The sequence below is a fragment of the Uloborus diversus genome, chromosome 1 (genome assembly GCF_026930045.1).
Source record: "Uloborus diversus isolate 005 chromosome 1, Udiv.v.3.1, whole genome shotgun sequence".
Taxonomy (NCBI): domain Eukaryota; kingdom Metazoa; phylum Arthropoda; class Arachnida; order Araneae; family Uloboridae; genus Uloborus; species Uloborus diversus.
In genome coordinates, this window is record NC_072731.1 from 100,778,797 (window position 1) to 100,801,411 (window position 22,615).

Below are 22,615 nucleotides of genomic sequence, written 5' to 3' on the forward strand. Positions count from 1 at the left end.
TTTGTTTATTACCCTCCCAATAAGAACAGGTAAAAAGTCCCACCTCATTGGGCGTCGGGTTTTGGAATGGGGGGGCATCTAAAAATTGCTGTTTAGGGTATTTTTCCACAATTTTTAGAGTAAATTTAAAGTGAGAATATTGTGTTATACTAAATTTAAAAGCATGAAATTAAAAGTGTTTAACCCCCAAGAGAGATGACATAACCCACCAATGCTACGGAGCCCCCCTATCCCCGTAAAACGAAGCAGTACCCCCAAACCCCCCTCCATACATTTCATATGGAAACATTATTTTATGCTAAGAAAATTGTTAGAAATCAAGTGTGTACATTCTCCAAGAGCGATGGTGCACCTCCTCTCAAAGCTACAGCACCCCCCCCCCCCTCTGCCAAATAAAATAAATCCTCCACCCCCCCCTCCACCTTTTATTTCAAGTAGAAGTATTATTTCATCCAAATCTAAAAGGCATTAAATCAGGACAGTCCTCCCCATAAGAACAGTAGCTCACGTCCCAAAACGAAATTATATACTAAAATATTATCCTCCCCCCCCCCCCCTCTGATGGTGCACATTTGATTAAATGGCCAGAAAATTAACGCTGAACTGTTTTTTGCTTTCAAATGATTTCTCCTAAGCTTATAACAAAAAGTCTTCGTTATCAAGATGTTTTTTGGAATCTAGATCCTCAGCAAAATCGTTATTGTTGCAGCTATGTCTAACAATGTCTAACACAGTTTGTGCATATAATTGAGCACTTCAGTCCACTTTCAGACTTTTCAAACATTCACTATATCCAACGAAACCCTCAGAGCAAGCACAAGATTGAGACGCAGAAAGTTTTCTAGAGCAGAAGGCTAGGTTGTTGTAATAGGACGCAGATTATATTTCTGTGGTGCTTTCTTTGCACCCATCAAAAATGACACTAGATTTCCCATACTTACAAGTGATCGATACACTGCATTGCTGGCATATTTCCTTGATGCTTACAAATCATTACCAAAAATATGATCAAGCAGGTACCTTCCATCTATTACATATGAGGCAGTGAGAAGCAAAGGGATGTAAGTGGCAAAATTAAAAAATTGGAGATAATCAGTACAAATGGTTGGTGAACCTTTCCTCTATCTTGGGGCAAGAAATGGTACTAGTAGACCTGGTAGTTGCTTCTATACAGCATGATTTAGAAAAGAAAATCAATGAAAGCCTACCTAGGATCTTATCTTTAAACGCGTTTTATTCAAAACTTGAAAATGTCCACTTACACCTTTTGCTTCTCACTGCCTCATATATGACATCGCTATTCGTTCTGTGATGTTGGATGAACCTTTTGCTTTAGATAATAGTACTATAACGATACAGGATTTCTTTCCTTCTGAAACCAGATTCATCGAATACTGATGGAGGATCAACGCATAACTCGTACCAGAAGTTTTCAGAAATTTGCTATTCCATCTTTACTGTTCATACCACTCGGTGTAAAAGATGGTTTGGGTTCACACATCTTTACAGATAGTAACTACTCTCGTAACAGAAGCTAAAGACATAACTGCTTATCTCCTTTACAAAGAAATGCCACAAAATTGTTTGCCTTCAATATCTTTTGATGTTACTACCCGAACGTTAAAGATCTCATCGCAGCTCACCTTATAATCAGCGAGCAATACCACTACCAAATTGAGAGGGAAGAACTTCTGGGGGGCTTTATAGAAACGGATTGTGATTTCCAAACTGGGAGACAAAAAGGTGTAAATATTTAGCATTCTATTGTTGTATTGCTCATTGCTCTCATCAAGATTTGTTCTATCGTTGAATCACTACAGGTTCTAGGCCACCTGAATTTGTCACTACGTTAGATCGTTGGATAGCTGATGTTTAGCTGATGTTTGATGTGATCAAATTTTTTTTATCGCATAATGTACTCAAAAGTTTCAGATAGTGTTGCAAGTATATGTCCGCATATTTAGCATAATTCACATAACCAGCTGCATAAAAGAGAGGTAGCTTGGTGTTTGCAAATGAGAACCCCCACCGACTTAGAGGGCGCAGAATTGCAGCATTGCCCGTCTCACTATTGGCAATTCCGGTTTGTCCCACCCTTACGGTGATGGCAAAAGATTGTAGAAAAACTGAAGTAAGTTAATCAAGATGAAATAGGGAAACTTTGGTCAATTTGGACTTTTTTTATGCTGCATAGGAATTTTGTTTTCCAGCGCTCTAAACAGTTTAATAACTCCAGTCCCAAATCATTTGGTTACTGAGCTTGCTTAGATCTTTTAGAATTATCATTCTGACATTTCCATTTTGAGGCATTTTGTACTTCCGAAAAGTTTAAGTTAGGGAAATTTTTTCGTTAACTTCACTGCAATAGTTGATTTTAGAATGTAAATTCAGGTCCCCCCCCCTCAAAGTGATGGCGCACCCCTTAAGTGTGACGGAGTACCCATCCCGAATAAAAGTCCTCAATAAAGAAAGAAATACCCCTTGAAAAAACTGCCTTAAAAATTCCAATGACTCAAATCTGCTTCATGGACCTCCCTCCATCCCCCCCCGCCTGTGCATCCCTGTTAATTAGAATTTTTTCTGTGAGAGTTTATTGTTTTACTATTATAGAGTGGTTTCTGCGAGGTTTGAGAATTTTTTTTTAAGTAATAGAAATTATTTAAATAGAGGATTATTTCGCCCCCCCCCCCTTCCCCCCAAAACCCGACGCGCAAAGTGCTGGGACTTTTTACTCCTTCTTGCTGGAAGGGTAAGAAGTAATTTGCAACAGGTTTCACTTTTTTTTTTTGGATGTTTGGGTTTGGCCATTTTTTGGCCTAATTTTACTGTACTAGTACTTCATTAAGCTACGCACGTGCTACGTTATTAGACATATCCATTTCAAGCAAATCGCACATCCATCAAGCGGCCTACTATATTTTTTCTGGGTTTTTTCCAGTTCAATGCGTAAATAAAAAGGAATTGATACCAAAATATTATGATCTCTCCAAATAATCATGTACTATTTGGAACAAAACCGTGACCTAGCTCATTCCTTTTGTGTTGCAGACTGTTTTGATATGTAGCAATTGGCGAAAATGCAACTAAGTAATTATAAACAGCAATATTTTAATCAAAATGCATAATAATTGTGATATTTGAATGAAAAATACAATTTTAATCGTTTCATAAAAAGATCAACGCTAACCCTTGCCAGTCGATACCTGAACTTACTTTGAGTAACTCCAACGTAAAAAATGGGTGCTATGAGAAAGATTGGCACTTCGAAAAGAATATATGTTTGTGCAGTCTCTGAAATACAATTTTAGTGTACGAAACATCGTTGTTTGAACGAAAAAGGAATTCAATAACAAAAGTAAGAAGTGATGCACACTAGACTTTATTGAAAAATAAAAGAAATCAGGCAAGAATAATTAACGATTTCAACGTGTCGACTGCTTTTTCAATTATCTTGCCTAAAACAACACTTGAACATATTCTTCACTTTCTGTCTAACCTACAAAAAAGCGCAAATGAGCATTTTATCAAATATAAATGTAAATTATTAAATTATAGTGGATTTTATGACACAAGAAAAACAAAATCACTACGGTTAAAAATCTCTCTCAACGTATGAGATTTCTTTTTAGCTTAAATGAATTTGATTTAGTGACATATACTAGTTGAATGAACAAGTTATTTCACAAATCTGAAGCATATCAACGATAATTTCAAATAGAGTAGAGTTAACCAACAAAAAATATTTTAAATATTTTTTTAATGTTCGTAGTACTTAGCAAGTATTTCTTCTAATCTAAAATTTAATGCTTCAAAACAAATTTGATTGACAGTCGTTCTAAGGCAAAGTGGTTATAAAGAAATTTTATGTAGCTCAAAGTGTTTCAATTCCTTTTATTAAAGCATATTTTATTTTCCTTAAGTCACCTACATTTAGAAATGGACCCTTGCGAATCTCTTAGCACTAAAGTATTTCTTTCTAAAAAAAAATAAGCATACATATTATGTCGATGAAGATTAATCAGGTGGGTTATCATTTTATCAACAAAGATCATGTCCACCTTAAAGAAAGCTAAATGTTGTTGCAACATTAGATGTTTCATCAAGTGAATAAAATTTTCTTTTTAAAGGGTCAGACGCAAATATCCTGTAAATGGCTAAGTGCTCAAATGGAATTCCACTACGCGGTATGCTACATTGCACCATCTAATCCAATCTAATAGTGAGAACAAATAAAAACAATAAACTTGAACTGATGCTTGTGTCTGCAGTGATCAGCGATTTGTTCTTTTTGTCGTTGTTATTTTTTATTCGACTTTTTATGCACAAAGATGTACATTTAATTTAACTTAGTATTGATTACTTGGAGTAATTGAAATTACAATGTTTCTTGAAATATTCCACAATAAACGCAGGAGTGCTTACCACCCCCTAACAGCAAGGGCACCCTCCCCCTAAAAACTGCGAAGCTCCTCCCCCCCCCCCCTCCAAAGCAAGAGCCCTATCCAAAAAACGAAAAGAATCCCATCAAACCAATTTTAATGGTGCAGTATGCGCCATAACCCTCTCCCCCTTCCTAGGTGGTCACCCCTGATAAACGTGCAGTAGTTTTAGCTACATTTCTTGTACATGGTAAATAAAGCACTGTAACCCACGTCCTGTATTTTAAATCTTCGATCATGTTTTAACCTTTCGAATAATCCAATAATTACAGTGTTAGTTACATTATTATATTTTATTATGTCGTGGGACAATTAAAAGGAATTGTTGTATTGGATAAATGATACACAAAAACTGTGGGTGATGGAAAAATTCTATGTGGATATTTGAAATCAGCGTCAAAAATTACCCTAGGAACACTTGAAATGTTTAATGTAACAAAACCTTTGTTTACCAGTGTAATTAATAAGACCAACAACTTTTAACTGGGTTCAAGGGAGGAGGGTTAAAATATGTTTTCAAAATCTAAGAAGAACTGAAGGGGTTAATGGTAAAATATGCAAAAGCTTTTCAGATGAAGTCTTTTTATAATTGTCACCATAATGTTCTTTGTAAGTTTCTGGTGTGCAGAGTCAATTAAAGTTGATAGATACATTAAGACATAAAAAAATGAAAAACCAAGAAGGAGTTGTCCAAATTACATGAAATTTGGTAGATGTAATATTCACGTGCAACAAAAAAACGATCAAAATTTCAAACAAACTGCATGTTTTACGGCTACGTATAACAAAAAATTCAGTATGATGTTTGACCGATAAAGTTCACGAATCTCTTCTTGTGGAATTTCTTGCCACACTCTCAAATTGCTGTGTTAAGTCAACCACATTCTCAGATGGTCGAAGTAGCCTGGACATCACAGCCCAAACATGTTCGATTGGAGACAGATCATGTTATCTTGCTGGCCATGGACAAGTTTGGACAGATCGTAGGTAATCAGTTGAAACTCTTGCCGTATGTGGTCGGGCAGTATCTTGTTGATAAGCGTGCACTGGATGGTGTGATAAAAATGGCAGAAAAACGGGCGGGCTGTAACAGTGCCACTGATCACAACTAAAGCTGTCCGGCTGTCAAAAGAAATGGCACCCCAGACCATAACTCTTTGCTGTTGGGCAGTGTGGCGGGCGATATTAAAGTGTTTATCCCATCGCTCTCTTTGGTGCCTCCAGACACGCATTCTCTGGTCATCGGGACTCATCACTGAAAACAATAGTGCTCCAGTCAGTCAAGTTCCACGTTGAACGAAAGCGGCACCACTGCAAACGAGCTTGTCGGTGCGCAGGGGTTAAATTAAGTAAATTTAAAGGGCGTCGTGAGCTTAGTCCTCATTCTCTCGAGTACCTATCAATTGTCCTTGTGATCACTACTGTCCTGTTATCGCGATGGATCTCTGATGGAAACGATTCTGGGGCAGTAAGAGCTGATTTGACCATGACCGTTGCCTTCTTGACGCTGTGTTCGATCATGGTTTACCCATTCATGCAAACGTCGTCGAATAGCCGCAACACTCCGATCCAAATAACGAGCGAATCTTCGATTTGACTACGCATCTTCTGATAAGCTAATCGCACTATCTCTTTCAAATGCTGACATCTGCTGATAATGTAAACGAACATGCATACGAGGCAAAACTATAGTCAAATTAAGTGAACGGAATGAAATTCCCATCGATGTGATGATGCGGAACAAAATTTTTCCGCTCTTGTGTACTAGATGCTCTGTAGCGCCCCCTATGCTTTCATTGGTCTTCAAAATTAAAACATTTGCATGTTATGTCGTAAGGTATTTGCAAACCAAATTTCATGTGATTAGGATAATTCCATCTTGGTGCGTCCTTTTTATGTCTTAGAGGGTATATCAATGCATGTATCGTAATAGAGGTAGAATTTTGTTTGGAACTTAAGCATTTAGAATGATAGTGAATCTTCTTGATACAAACTTATGTCAACGTGAGAGCAAAAAAGTTAAAACATACAAATTATACACATTAATCCAAGTTTTTGAATCAGTAGATTTTTATAAATATTCTAAATTTTGTGTTGCCTTTGTCGACTCATGGGTTTTTATCCTTAAATGCAAACAGTACATTTAATTGGATGTCCTGCATATGTACTGCACATTTCTGGAAAATTTGGAATAATCTACAACGACGGACAATTTACATTACATTGAATAGTATTTGTTTCACGTTATGCGTAAAGACTCATCTTATTTATGTAACTCATACGAATTAATATTATATAAACAAAAGTTTCTCAACAATTTAAAATTCTACGCGGCACTACATATATAAAACCTATAGTATATTTTTTGTTTTTCCACTAAAGAATACTAGAAAAGAAAATATGAAACGGTGTGTGAGACTAATATAGCACTTCTTACCTGATCGTTTCCTAAACAGTGGAAGAGAAATACCAGTACTCCAATTACAGTATTCAAAATGGAGAAGACACTGTAGAGAGCCAGATTTTGCTCATAATCTGAGACCATTCCAATAACGAATGATGCAAATATTAGAGGCATTAAAATTAGGTTTGATCGCTGATGGATTCTATATCAAAGAGAAAAAAATTAAAATCTTATTGAAGTACAATTAGTAATAGCTCTTAAGTAAAAACAGTAAAAAGTCCTCACGACAAAAATCTCATATATTTTTTTTTAACAATCATCTTTAAATCTGAGAATAATTCATCTTGATCTAAAAAAATCTTTAGTTATTTGTAACACTTATTAAGATTGTCATCGATGAAAATCTGCAGACTAAAGATTTCTACATTTTCTATTTTACTTAGTCATGTTTTTGCTTCATTTTCTCTAATTTACTATATATTAGCGTTTAAACTACATAAAACTGTTATATTGGGTCGAAAGCACAAAAAATTCGTTCATAGTATTAAATTTCATTATATTATCGAGCTGGGGTTCTCAAAGTGGGTGCCATGGCAAACCGGAGAACCAAAAGGAGAGGTGAAGTGTCCATACTGTAAATATTGCATATATACTAGAGATAAGCTAGGGTGTCGTGAAAAATTTCTACTTTTTTAAAGAATGACGTGAATGGAAAAAGTTTGGATACCCCTGGAATAGAAATTACAAATAGTTCTTTTATGAAAAAAACGAAAAAAGAAATTACTGATCAAGATAGGAGAAAAAAATAAATGCTCTTAAACTTATAGATCGAGAACCCAAAGCACTGATTCAAATCAGTAAATTGATGAAATATGTATAGCATTTAATATCCTAACTATATAACTATATTTGAAATTTCCTCACTTGCAACTGAGCAGCTGACGATGGTCGATAATTTTGAGAGGCTTATAATTTGCATTTCCCGCTGCCTCTAGCATAATGAAATTCAGGATGCATATGGCTGTGATAGGTCCTAATGTTAAGTAGGAAAGAGGTTTATCCATCTGTGTCCAACAACTGAAATGAATAACAGTAGAGAAAATAATTATTTTTTATCGAGATCGGTTAAACATTTTTTAAAGTAAGTTGGTTGCATCATCAAGGTGTCGTATTAAACATCACTAACTTGTAAACTTTCACTTAACCTGATATTTATTTTAATTACTTCTAATATTACTTCACTAAACACTAAAAAGTGAAATACTGCACAAAATGTGGCGTCCTCAACTTTGAAAAGTTAAAGACAGTGGAAATTGGAATTGTGTTTATGATTGGAGACAAAATGCATGTAGGGTGGACTGAAAAAAAAAAAAAAAACATTTTTATTTCTACGTTGCTATAGGGTGGAAAAATTGCGATACGTTAAGACTTGTAGAAAAAAATAAATATTGAAATCATATTAAACATATAATTTTATTATGACAACGCAGGAAGTCGAATAACTCGAAAAATTAGAGAATTTCACCGTTTCTTAGTGATATATATATATATATATATATATATATATATATATATATATATATATATATATATATATATATATATATATATATATATATATATATACAATTTTTTTTCTAATAATGTGAAATGAAAAAGCTGCAATTGGAAAAGACTTTTAAAAAAAAACTTGAAATTGATAATATCCTCGATCCTGCAACAAGTCTGAAAGGTGGAATAAAATAGAGATTTTCATCGTTTATTTATGATTATTCAAAAAGTTTGCTCCAATATCTTTTTTTTAATGCTGTAATGCAGAAACGCTGCAACTGACATTACTATGTAAGAAAAGTAAATGATAGTTTTGCTTACAGCTCACTTGTGAATTTCCGGTATCCATAAAAGTTAACGAAAAAGTCAACTTTTTCATTTTTTGTAAAGCATCATAGTTGAATGAAATTTAATACACATTTTAGTGGTAATGGTACAAGTAAATGATTACATTTTCAAACCAAACAAACAATAAAAGATAGCACCTAGTATTTTGTGCGGCCACCACGCGCCGCAATAAGAGCTGCTACACGACTCGGCAAGGAGGGAAACAAAGTTTGAATATCTGCCTGCGGAAGAGTATTCCATATTGTTTGTATGCGCAACCAAAGCTCGTCTTTCGAAGCAGCAGGACGAGGATCGCAAGCAAGACGCCGCCGAACGAAATCCCACAAATGTTCAATCGGTGACATATCCTGGGAATATGCATGCCAAGGAAGAAGCTGTACCTGCTGCGAATCAAAGTAGGAATTGACAGCAATGGTGACATGTGGACGGGCATTATCCTGCTGGAATACAGCCCCTGGCAATCCTTGCAGGAAAGGAATAGCTTGGGGCTGTAAAACTTCGTTTATGTATCGGGTACTGTTCAAATTGCCCACAATTCGTAGCAATTGTGATCGTCTATGATATGATATGGCATCCCAGACCATAACTCTTTGTGTTCGTCCACTGTGGCATTTGTTAATGCACTCCGGAATGTGCCATTCACCGGCATTTATTTATTTATTTATTTAAACCCCCACAATCACCACCGTACCAACCCTGGTGAGGGTTTAACCGGATGTGGTGACTGGGGGGAACAGAACAGATCACGAGCGACATTCGCTGGAACAATTTTGATAATTACAAAAACCAATAACAATAATAAGATAACAAACAATAAAAAGAACTAAATAAAAAGAACTAATATACAAGTGAATAAGCTAAATAAGATTGGGATGACTGGTAAATACAATGTAAACGGCAGTTTTGAAAGTTTTTAGGTTGGATATTTAAAGTCATCTGCTTGAAATATGAGAAGCGACATCATTTTATGGATATTCTTGCGTGTAACTAGATGAGATAGAATGCGTGAAATATTTTTGGAGAAAAAAAAGTTGGAATTGTAAATGCAATGGAAAGAGCTGGTTAGAGGACAGTTGAATATGTAATGTTCACGAGTTCCAGGTTGACTGCATACACATAATGGTAAGCTAATTAATTTAAATCTGTGTAGATACGATGGAAATGGTCCATGTGCACTGAGAAATTGTACTTCTACTGGATGATTGCAGCGTTGTTTTAGTTTTACTTTTGGCAGGAAATCATGAACTCTCCGACCAGTTTCTGCAGTGTCCCAGATTTCCTACCAGTTTTGAAGAAGTTCAGACCAGAGGAGATATTTGAGGAAAGATTTTGGCAGATGAATTTTATAGACGAATGGATGTGTAAGACTCATTGCTGCGGTTTTAGCTAAAAAGTCGGCTCTTTCATTGCCGAAGTGACCCATATGAGCTCTAATCCAGTTTAGTTTTATATTTGGGTTTTCTCTGCAGAGAGTTTGAATGTCTCTGACCAACTTTGAGGTATGCATCGGGTCCATTATCGCTTTGAGAGAAGACATACTATCTGAGAATATTGTAGTGCTCGAGATAATATTTTTTGATGCGATATAGTGTAAAGCGTGAAAAATGGGGAGTTCAGCTTGAAAAACTGAATTATTTACAGTTAGTTTGGCTGACCAATCGTAGACAACCTGATTATTGGAGATGTGGGTGAATGCTGATGCTGTTCCATCACATATTTTCGAACCGTCCGTGAAAATTCCTGTATGAAGTATTGAAATATTAGATTCTTCTAGACTAATATACGGAATTGCACACTGTAATTTTGGATGTTCTGTCCATTTTTTGCTGACTTCTTCAAAGTTATTAGATGAGAAAGTATTATTTGGTGGTATTTGAATTGTGGTTTTCTTGAAAAATATATTTCCCAAAGCTAATTTTCGATGAACTGTAAGAGCAATTGGTGGAATACCCGCAAGAACATGCAAAGTGGTATGAGCTGATGTGTTACATGCTCCTAAGACAACAAGGAGGAAATGACGTTGAATAGTTCCTACTTTCTTCAGATCTTTCTGCTTCAAAAATTGACCCCATACTGCGACTCCATAAAGAATTGAAGGTTCTATTACTGTTTGGTATAGCAATCTGCGTAGTTGAATATTTGCTCCCCAAGATTTTTCAGAGATGCATTGTAGCTTACTCAGAAGAAGAATTGATTTTTTATGGATTTTTTACAAGTGTGCTAAGCAGCTGAGCTTTTTATCCAGTCTGACTCCAAGATAATCAATCTCTTTGTACCTTTTGATGAAATTGTCGCCAAGTTTTACGATGGGCTGTCGAACGTAGTTTCTAGGTTTAGAAAGAAATAGGGATTTTGTTTTCTCCGGACAAGCTTGTAACTGGCTTTCTTGGAGTCAATCATGCAGTCTTCTAAGTGCTTTATCGGCTGAGGACTCGAGTTCATTCCGATTTGAGGCTGATGCTACTAAGATGATGTAATCTGCAAATGCTTGTATATGGACGTTTACAGGCCATGAAATGTCAAGTAGTGGTGCTAAAACAAGGTTCCAAAGTTCTGGGCCACTACAAGACCCTTGCGAACATCCTTTGGACGGGTTGCGTTAACCAAAGTGGAACCTGAAAAGATTGTAATATTTCTTCCTGATAAAAAAAACTCTTGTATAATTCATAAACACCACTTTCGCACTTTGAACGAAGGAGTTGCTGCAATATCGATGTCCATGTTATATTGTCAAAGACTCCAATTACATCGATTGAAATCAATAGGGTCAAACTGTCATTGTTTATGCAGTTGTAAATTTTATCAAAAAGATTTTGTAAAGCATTCTCCGTAGAGCGTCCAGATGTGAATCCAAATTGATGAGGACTATTGAGACCACAGCTATAAAGATGGTACTGTAATCTGTTAAGAACAAACTTTTCTAGAATTTTTGATAAAACGGGAAGTGATGTGATTGGCCTGTATGACGTAAATAAATTAAGTGGTTTGCCATGTTTGTGAAATAGAAGAAGTACACCCTGTTTCAGAGCTTTAGGAAAGTATTGAAACTGAAGGCAGGCATTAAAGAAATTCAGCAATAGATCTGGAAAAACAGAGTGAACACTCCAAATATAGGAATCAAGGCCGACATAGCCTGGGGCTTTATGTTTTGGCAGTTGTTTTATAGCAAAATTTAATTCCTGCGATGTGAATGCTGGAGACTCTGGTAAAGTGACTGAATGGTCATTGGCTCTTATATCATCTGATGCCGGTGGGAAGAAATAATTTAAGAGAGACTTCAAAAACATTTCTTCAGAGTCATTGTATCCCATTCTTTCTTGCAGAATTGATGGCAGAACAACTGTCTTGAAAGCTATTTTGTATGGTTTTGCATAAGCAGTTGTCACGTTACTGCAAAACGTTTTCCAGGCGTCTTTGCGAGTTTTTTGGATAGTTTTCTTATAAAGTGAAAGATGTTTGCTATATATGGTACGGAAATTGACTTTCAGCTCTGGCTGGGATTGACGTTGAAACCTACGTCTACAAGCTCTAGCCTTCTTTTTGAGAATCGTGAGTTCTTCACTCCACCAAGACGGATTAGACTGTGTTTTGAAGCATTTGAGTTTAAAACTCTCTTTAGCGCAGCATTGTAGTTTAAGGTTAAGAGTTTCCAAGAAAATATCCAGTTCGGTAGTTGAAGTTGTGTTCGTAAGATATTGAAGAAATGGATAAATATCATGTTTTATTTTCGACTTGAAAATAGAGGCATTATATTTAGATTTGAAACGTACGAACTTTATTGTTTCAACTGACTGGTGCAAAGATATTAAAATATATGAGTGATCGCTTAGTGAAAGATCTTCTAAAACTTCCCAGGAAAGAGATGTGCTCACATCATCAGCACGCCAGCTCCTATGCACATTGGCCCATTGTAGCCGCAGGCAGCGATGGTTTTGCGTGAGAGGAATCCTGTACAGTCGACGCACATTATAACGACCACACATTATAAAGACCGTCCCACTATAACGACCAGTGCCAAAAGTCCCAACTTTGTTCCTATGAACACTACGTTAATTTGCCTTCGTTATGACGACCATTCTGTGTCGTCTAATCCAATACAACGACCGAATTCAGCGGGTGCTATTTCGGGTGTTCTTCCCAATAAAACAAATTTGTAGCTTGAAATGGCCTTGATTATTGTTTACGGACATCTGCCTGAAGTTTTCAATGTCAAATCCAACTTTGAGAGGGGGTGCGCGTGGATTACCATTCACCGCAGCTAGCACAAAAAAAAGGGGGGGGGAAGAAAAATCGAGAAATTTCCAGGTTCCTAAGAAAAGGGAGTTGACAGATGTGTTGGTAGTTTGGTGTTTAAATCTAGCGGTTTTTAAGATTTGCGGTTCTCGAGAGACTTTTAAATGTTTCATTGAAAAGCAAAAAAAAAACAATTTATCGCCTATGTCTGAAACGGAAAATAATGTTTTGCAAAAATCACGTCTGCTAAAAAGGCAACCATCTGTTTCTGGTTTTATCTTCAGAAAATGTAGTGGTAGCAGTAGTAGTAGCAGATTTGTAAGTGTGTAACATTTTCCTCCCTATATTTTCTACTTTAAAATTTCTATAATGTTCTGTCATAGTATTTTGCACACGATTTTTCTAAAAATTCCTACGATAAAAACAATTTGGGCATTTAACTGGAATGTTTGAAAAAGTACCATTTTTTCACGGAACAACGGGGCATGCAAGATGACTGTGTATATTTTTTTTAATTATACCTATTATAACGACCACTCGTTATAAAGACCTTTTTCTCTGGGACGGAGATGGTCGTTATATCGAGCGTCGACTGTACGGAACGGAACAGGGAACCCCGCTCTGCTATGCCATCTGGGGCTTCCAGAGAACGGACCTTTCGGCCGGGGCCCCCTTACCCATAAGGGAACGAGATCTAAACCACTTACGACTCTAGACACCGTGGACCCAGGTACGGACCTGACTCCGGTGGTGCCCATTGCCTACTCACTGTTCCACTCGATAGCCATTGGGCAGATACAAATCTGCTCACACGCAAGTAAAGAGTGGTCGTTTTACATACGTGGATGCTACACCATCGTAAAACCCTCCCCATTTACCCGGGCTTGGGACCGGCATAGGGACGGGCCCGGTCCCCCAAAGACCAGACCCCACCTACGGCTGGGTTCGAGCGTCGACTGTATAAAGGAATCCTTGGGTGCAGCCCACGCTGCAGCAGAGGTCTCCAAATTGATGAAGCAAACAATGAAACACCTGTAGCTGTTGACCACTGTGCTGCCAATTGTCTAGAAGAAGCTGTGCGGTTCGTCAGCGCCATACGCACCAGGTGTCTGTCGTCGCGAGCTGATGTCACATTTCGGAGTCCAGTCCCGGATTCCCGAGCTGTCCGACCCTCTTCCGTCCACTGCTTCCAAACACACATGACTGTGCTGCTGTTACGCTGCACACGAGCGGCTACTGCACGATAAGACAATCCAGCTTCACGGAGGTCGACGATTCTGCCCCGGTTCGAATTCCGCTTCAATTCCGGTTCAAACTCCGAAATTTGCTCAAATTTCGCTTTCTTTCGTCAAAGAGGCATAGTAAAGATTCAGTTAACGTTTACTGTAGCATATGACCACCGATAATCATACACGCCTCGCTACAGCCGTATATTTATATTCGGTTCGATCCACCGTTCAGAGGGCGCTGCTCAGCATATGCATGCGCTACCGGTCTGCAATTCTAATCATTTGCATATCATGCCCTACTTTACATTTCCTGCAATTTTCAGCTCACTCGCGTAAGTCCTTCTTGGTGTTGCAATTTTCACAAACAGGAGTGTATGATTATAATTCAAAAGAACTAACTTAATACGCAATTAATAATTCACAGCTTGTTGGACTCACATTATAGCTACAAAAACCATGATGCTTTTAAAAAACTATAAGCTGTTGCTTTTAATTGAACCGTAAAATGAGCGAGATATTACGTCTTCAACCTTAGTTTGGGTTTATTTGGAGCACTTACTTTAGTTAAAAGTAAGGACTTTTTTACTTGCTCGGCTTTTAATTTGTCTGGCGTCTAAATGTGGCGTCAAATGTATGTTTTATCAACTGTGTTTCAAAAAAGATTACAACAATATAACCGTTAGTTGATGCTGAAATAAATTCAATCAGGCTTCATTTGGAGTAAATAAGACAAAGCGTAAGTATTCTATTTCTAAACAGTTAAATAAATGTAAAGAATTAAAATCCCTTAATTGATTGAGAGAATTTTAAAAAATGCATAATCTCTAACTTACTGATATTCTGCTCCGTAATATTCCAAGAAAAAGCAAACACCTACAATAATGATAAGTACGGAGACACCTAGGAAAATGTAAAGGAAATATGAAACACTGCTTTATGATTTATGGTTTTATGTTAATATTTCATCTGATTCCTATACCACATACTTCCAAAACAAAGCACTTTTTAACCAGTCTCATTGAGATCGATTTAATCTGGTTTGGCTAAAGTCTTGTTGAAGCGGATGGATGAGTATAAGGAAAAATTGGAACAGATAGCTGATCTGGATTGTTCTCCAGTATTGAGCTACTGCCGTGTGCAGGTAAACGGCAGTATCTGCACAAATGAGTTTTAGAGATACTTGAAGAAATGTGTTGTGGATTTAATACTAACAATAGGAAAATATTGGAATTAGATGTTTTTTCGCGCATTTTTTTCAGCGGAAACTAAGTAAGTGAGCTTTTACAATAAAGATAACGCGCAATAAAAGACAAAAATGCAAAAAAATGAAAAGTGAAAAATTTGCAGCTACTGCCCTTTACTGCACACGGCAGTACTGTAGCTCAATGCTGGAGCTTAGTGATAGAGCTCAGTATTCTCCAGGCGCTTACATGATAGAGGTTTTCATTTCTATGTCACTTATCAATTAGACGAGACACTGAACTTCATTGGAGTTATAGAGTGCTATTTATCGAATTTTTGACTGGAAATGCTTTCTGTAATTTTTGTTTACATAACTCTACAAACAACTCATGATTATCTATAGATTTTTACGCTAAAAGGAACGTGAAGACCTACCACGGGACAATGAAGAATGTAACAGGTTTTCGCGGAGCTTCTCCCACTGTGCCGAAACGAAATAGTCTCCTCACTGAGACACCTTCTCTGAACACGAAAACGTAAAACTAAAATGACGTCATCTAATGCATTTTTTTCTTATTTTAGGGAGATTTATGATTTAAGCAAATTAAACAAGTTCAGTGAAAGAACTGTTCCGTAAAAAAGGAAACTGCCATGCATACCGCTACAAGGAACTACTGTTTCCCAATAAATGGAGTAGTTTTTTCGAAAGTCAGAATATTATACAAGTTAAAAAAAAAATCTTGTTCATTGACACAGGATCGATGAAACCGATTTAAATAAATATCTGGTCCAATGAATACCGGTTAAGAGAGTCTATCGCACATTCAGAAAAAAAAGAGTACACAGAAAGAATATATGTTTTAAGTATCTCAATTGCAAGCTGATTGATTAAAGGTTAATGCAATAATGTGTACTTTTTTTTAACATTGAAGTAAACAATAAAACGACAAAAATAAGAAAACCGAATTATCAGTATTCCGATCAGTAAAATTAAGATCAAAGATAATTTTACTACATACTACTTGGAACTCGAAATTAACGTTTTTTTATGGCTATTACTTTGAAAACAATGTGCATTTCCTTTTTTTGGATGCTTTAAAAATGCTCAGTAGCACAGATGCCATGTCAAGAGCCTTCTACATTCACAGAAAGATATCGATATCCGATTTTCAAAATAAATCAAGTATTTGAAATGTAGAAAAGTATATTGTATATATGTCGCTTCAGAGCAACAGTAAAATATCTCATTTTTATTTCTTGGATTAGATATCTTACTGTTGCTCTGAGGCGACGATATATCATGTATATCATTGAGAAAGAAAGTAAAAACCATTGCATTATATTTAAGAATAAGTACACAATAAAGAAATTAATGATTTTTATTAAAATGCAAATTCAAACAAATTAGGGGAATCATAGTAACGAAGAAAGTTTTAAAGACAAGAGGACATTATGAAGAAAAAATTTTAAAAATAGATGCTGGTAAATATGTATGTTGGCGCAAAACTCAGAAAATACAGCGCAGATTTGGCTGAAAATTTCAGTCTGTACTTATTAGTACTGGGAAGGTTTGTAGACCGGTTTGAAAAAATTTCATTGGTGGTTCTTTTTTTTTATTTCAATTTAAATTACAATGTTTACATAAATTCCCTAATTTGGAGTTAAAAAATACTCGCACAAATAGGAATTAAATATCTATAGAGAAACCCCTGATTTTTCTGCATCAGATAAAAATTGTTCCAATGTTCCAAGGTAATTAGAACGTGAATTATAACAGCTTTTAACAAATTTCATGCCAAAATGTCGGTAACCATTCAATTGAAAGTTCATAGTTGATCACGGTCATTGTTAAGCAATGCTTTTATTTTTCGGCTATTTTTATTTCCTTACTTCCTGCAGAAGATAATCTTAGGATCAAGGAACATAATATCAAGGATCTTAGCTGCATTAATGAAGACTTTTCCTGCTAAATTTAATCTAATAGAGACTTTTCGATGTGCCGTTAACGTTGTTTCAGAATGGTTGATGCCGATGGGATTTTGAGGGACTGACGTGAATATTCGAGTGAAGACTTTTGGAGAACTTGTTCCAAAGGGAACTTTTTGAAGCTGTTACAATTCTTCTGGGATCTAAAACAAATGTTGATGTTATTTTTTAAAAAATTCTTATTCCGAGGGGAGGGGAACTATTTTCCCTATCCAGATAGAGCTTTTCAGCGGGATTGTTAACGCTATTTGAAAACTGTAGCCTTTATTCCAACAGAATTTTTTTGAAACGTATATCCTTATCCAAATAGGGAATTTCTAGTGGGAAGTTTTAGAATACAATGGCGGTCAGATTCATAAAGACACCAGAAAATTGCACAGTAAAAAAAAATATTGCAGAAATATTTCCGTGAAATGTTTACACCAATTGCCTTTTCATGCTAGAAATCATTGTGGGTAGCAGAACATTTAAAAATACAAGATGTGAATGTTTTACCGTGATTAATAAAAAAAATGTCATTGTTAAAACTGGACATAATTATAAAGACAACTAGCGTTTCTCCCTGAAAACTCCTAGTAATCAATAATACCCCCCTTTTTTTCAGTATCTTTTATCAGTCTTGTTGTCATGGAAGTTCAAAAACATTCTTGAAATTTTTTATCCTGGCTTTTTCGATAGAGACAGTGAGTTTTTGCTTGTTTCGATATTGAATATCATTTTTTCATTCTTCACGTGCCAAAATGTCTCACAAAGTTTCCATTAATCATAAAAGATCAAGCCTTATGTCCGTTCAGTATAGTAATTTCCGGAAATAAACGCAAAGAATTTATTCGGAAGTTTGAGAAACATGTAATTAGGCATTGTCCTTCTGGAACAAACTGCTTAAACTCGTAACTAACGGCGTTTTCTGTTTAAAAAAAATATTACTCAGTACTTCAACATTACTCTCTGAATTCATTCTGCCCTGCACAAAAAATGTTGGTATAGTTTCCGTTCGTTGCGAAACTTCCTCGGACCATTACTGAGCCACCTCCGAACGTACCCTTTGAGATGTTTTTTCCTTCACAGACCAGGAATAGCAAAATCCATCTAGTCGTTTCTAATGAAACCTCTTTTAATCAGAAACAATTTCATTATCCCACGTTTTATCCATAAAAACGCATTTTTGGCACTCTAAAAACCTTGATCTCTTATGAACTTTTTTAAGAATCGGTCATGACATTACAGTAGACCCTCTTTTTATGCCGGGGTTACGATCCACGGATATGCCGCGTAAATCGAAACTGTGTAAATTCAGACTTAATAGTAGTGTTAAAATAAGGATTAGGTTCCGTAGATGAAAAACAAACTACTTCATTTTAGTGATGACTACTTGTATAATAAATTTAATGTGTACTTATATTGATTTTTATGCACAAAATGCATAAAGAAAACATAAATTAATTTCGTTTTCTGTTTATAAAGAGGAGCTGGTCATGATAGTCTTTTGGCAGTCATTAAGGATTTTTATCTGTAATTCTTTGCAGAGCATTAACGTATCCATGACCACTTGCGTCATTTCCATGATAGAATCTTCCTTCACTAACAAATCAGAAAGACCATTTCTATTGTCTAGGAATGACTCAAAATTTTCAATGTAAACGTTTTTGGTTGTGTGTCACCGATGTCGGTATCCTCGTTGGTTTTGGTCGCCTTTGTCTCTCCTAAAAGCTCTTCCAGTGAGTTCTGAATGAACTGTGTGAGCTTAATAACTTAACTTCTGGAAAGAGCTTTGGAACCAATTACATAAAATGTCTCCGTGTCCAAAGCTCGATTATTAGCACGCCAAAATGCAGTTTATTATGTGTAATCTGCAATCTTTAAGAGTTTGGATTTTTAAAAAGGGGAAAATTTTATCTTTTTTGGACTGCCGCATCCACGTAAAACCGAAACTCATCCGCATAAAATAAAATAAAGGTCTCAAATCTTAAACCACGTATAATCGAAACCGCGTAAAATAAACCCCTGTAAAACGAGGGTCTACTGTAGTCTCACATCATGAAACTCTCTTTTTGTAAAACATGTTGAACAGTTCGAGAACTGCATCGTAACTTGAATCCCCATCAAATGTTTCATATGTTTGTTTTTTGGAGCGATTTCGTCTTATTAACATGTGTTTCACACGTACAGAAACAGGAGATTTCCTACCTGCTCGTCTTTGAGGCTCTGATTAGGGAGATTTTTGAGAAATCTCTAAATGACCAATATCTGTCTATTCAAATTTGTTCCAGGGAAATTCAAAGGCAGTTCCATGGTAAAATATTTGCACACAAATGTGTAATGCAGATAGATATAAAAAGAAACTTGTACCAGCAGAACTACTGAAACGAAATAGCAACTTTGCTGTTTCGTTCGTTTCGTTGCATGTTACTCTTGTTCACTGCTAAGTTCTTCCTCTCTTAACTAGAAACTTCTGAAAATGTGTTTGAATCTTCAGTAGAGGTGGTCAAACATCCTAATGATAAATGATCGTAATTAAGCATTTTCAGCAAGAGTTAGTCATTACGGCTCATGCTACTAACTTGAAGACTAACTCTTTTCATCCTCTGTTATTTTTCGTAGTGTTGTAGCTTTTTCTAGCCAACTACGTGTGAAAATGTGTTTGCGTATCAATAGTTTTCCTTTTATAACCATTTTTGGTGCTTACAGATATAAATCAGAGTGTAAAAAGCTTTAGAATCGGCTTCGAAGTCCGTTTCTAAGCATCAGGAATGCCGTCATGCTGGCGGAGAGAAGCGCTTCTAGAGCATGGAAGTAGCATTAGTCCAAAAACTGCCTCACATTGCCTGTTAATTCTAGATATCAGCTGATTCTTCCAGCGATTACGTATTCTTGTGAATTGGGTATTGATTTTTCCAATAGTAAGTAAGAACACTTAAGTTATTATGAAAAAAAGAAATAACACAGAAGATTTTCGAAATCGTACTCACCCCAACCTACTAGCATGTTTTGGAATCTGCTTAGAAGTCCATTTCTAGAAACCACGAATGCCACCATGCTGTAGACGTGAAGCGCTTCTAAGAGCATGAACATAAAGCATGCCGTGAAAAAGAAATGCAGTGCAATCGATACAACTTGACACAGATCCTGAAAAATATGTTATAGCTATTAATTTACAAAAATGATGAAATTGAATAGAATAATTATTGCAACTATTATTTTATTAAAACAAACGTAATTTGAATTCTTAAGCTACGAGAAGGCAACTCTGCAGTTTGAAAATTCTTCAAAAACACTTTGATTAAATGGATGTACACTCAACATTTTTCAGTGTGAACTTCTTGCATGATTAACTGAGTTTTCATTGGTCAAATCTGTTGCAACCACTAGAGAAACAATGCTTTTGAAAGCTTTTCAGAAGAGTAAAACAAAAGTTTCTAAAAAATAAAAAGTTATCAGCAGTTATGCATTTGTAAAGGAAATTACAATTTTGTGCCGATCTCCAAGCAAAAATCGAAAATAAATCTGTTATAAATATATTGCAAAATTATATTCCGTAATTAAAATTTTCTTTATTTTTTTTTATCAAGCACTGTGCCGAAATCATATCTTCTCTAGATCACGGGATGCGGGAGCGTCCCGCCCCGCCAAGGAAACCAAACGTCAGCAGCCAACAGAAGCAAATCCACCGCCAAAGACGAAAGAAAATAAAAGCGACCAAGAACAAGATTACACGACAGAATAAGTTGGAGTTTTTTGAGTTTTTCACCCCTCTGTATCTCAGCCCCATGAAAACCCCCGGAGTTGATTTTTAGTACACTCAATCTCTAGTCGCCCCTGACGCCGTGAACCAAAATACAATCCCCTGGACCATCAGGGGGAGGAGGTATTAAAGTTATAAAATCGCTGTTCAAAAAAGTTTTCGCTTTCTTTGACAGGGCTACAGCCCAGACGAAAAAAGGAATCAAGCTGAAATTTCGCACACACATTCCTTGTGCCCTACTGATGTGCCTTTTGTGCCATTTGACCCCCTCCCCTTCACCCCTCGTTTTTACCCTCAAAATTGTACCTTCTCGGGGTTCTATCTAAGCCCCCCGGGGGGCTACGGCAATGATTTTTTGTATACATATTCTTGGGGGGCCATTGAGTACATATACAAAAATTCATCTCCCAGGGACATCATGGGCCGGAGTAATTGAAGTTTGAAAATCACTAATTTTCCCTAAATTCTTATGTACATACTCTTAGCTCATAGGGTTTGTTTATCTTGGACTGCAATTGCAAGGTTAGAACAGATCTAACAGTTATTCCAAAGTTGTCTTAGGAAATGAAATTCAATCAGCACTAAAACATATCCAACAGTTGCAACTAGACGTTAAATCGCGGATATCACAAATTTGCCACAGCGACTGCGCGTGCGCGCAGACTTAGCTCATTGGGCTTTCTGTTTTCAGATTCTAAGTTGCTTGTTTATACTTAAGCAGAGAAACAAATTAATGAATGAGATTAGAATGCTGTCCCCCCCCCCCCCAAAGTTTTGCCGATACAAAATTTCCTTCCCCCTGCTTTTCAGTTTTGATATATTTATGGAGGGAAGAAATTTTAAATGTCGTCGCGAAACTGGGGTTAAACCATTACAATATTTTACGTGACAAATTATATGAAACTGTACGCATACGAATACGGCACAAATAACTTTTTAATTGAGAGCGAAAAATAGCACTTTTTTATTGGTTTGCTTATTTTCTAAATTAATGGATTTTTCACAAACAACACATAATGAATTGAAAATATATGAAATACGTGTGTGGATATCCGTGCTTTGCAGTAATTTGTTAGCTGAAAAAAATTTTGCAATTAATTTAAGCAAGACTTTTAATGAGTTTAATCCGCGCGCAACATGCGCATTCGCTATGGCAAATTTGGGATATCCGCGATTTGACATCGAGTAAAGTTGTATAGATCTTCTGACACATTCAAATTTAAAATATTGAATGGCTTAGTTTTTTTTTTTTTTTTTTTTTTTTTTTTTTTTTTTTTTTTTTTTTGCTTGGTGATAACATGCGTTATTTCGTTTTTTAAATGAACTTTTAAACAAAACTTGGTATTAAAAAAGACAAAGACTTCTATCAAGAAAAAGATAAATCACCAAACAATTAAAATTATCCCATAAATTGTAAAATAATCCACGATTTAAGAAAAAATGTAATTAAACAAAAAGTGAAAAGCTAGATTAAAATAGCTCTCAAGCTGTAAAACATTTA

General features: G+C 36.0%; 1 protein-coding gene across 1 annotated transcript in view; it reads right to left on the bottom strand.

Moving 5' to 3' along the window:
* Positions 1-3,373: 3,373 nt before the first annotated feature.
* The window catches only part of LOC129235032 (adhesion G-protein coupled receptor G6-like), a 50,641-nt gene continuing 31,399 nt past the window's right edge, over positions 3,374-22,615 (bottom strand). Inside the window, exons 9-13 of the mRNA XM_054868763.1 lie at positions 20,342-20,498; positions 15,038-15,104; positions 7,768-7,920; positions 6,877-7,045; positions 3,374-3,496 (exon numbers count right to left, since the gene is read on the bottom strand). Coding sequence (XP_054724738.1) covers positions 3,443-3,496; positions 6,877-7,045; positions 7,768-7,920; positions 15,038-15,104; positions 20,342-20,498 — 600 coding nt within the window. The 3' untranslated portion in view covers positions 3,374-3,442. The remainder of the gene's footprint in view (positions 3,497-6,876; positions 7,046-7,767; positions 7,921-15,037; positions 15,105-20,341; positions 20,499-22,615) is intronic.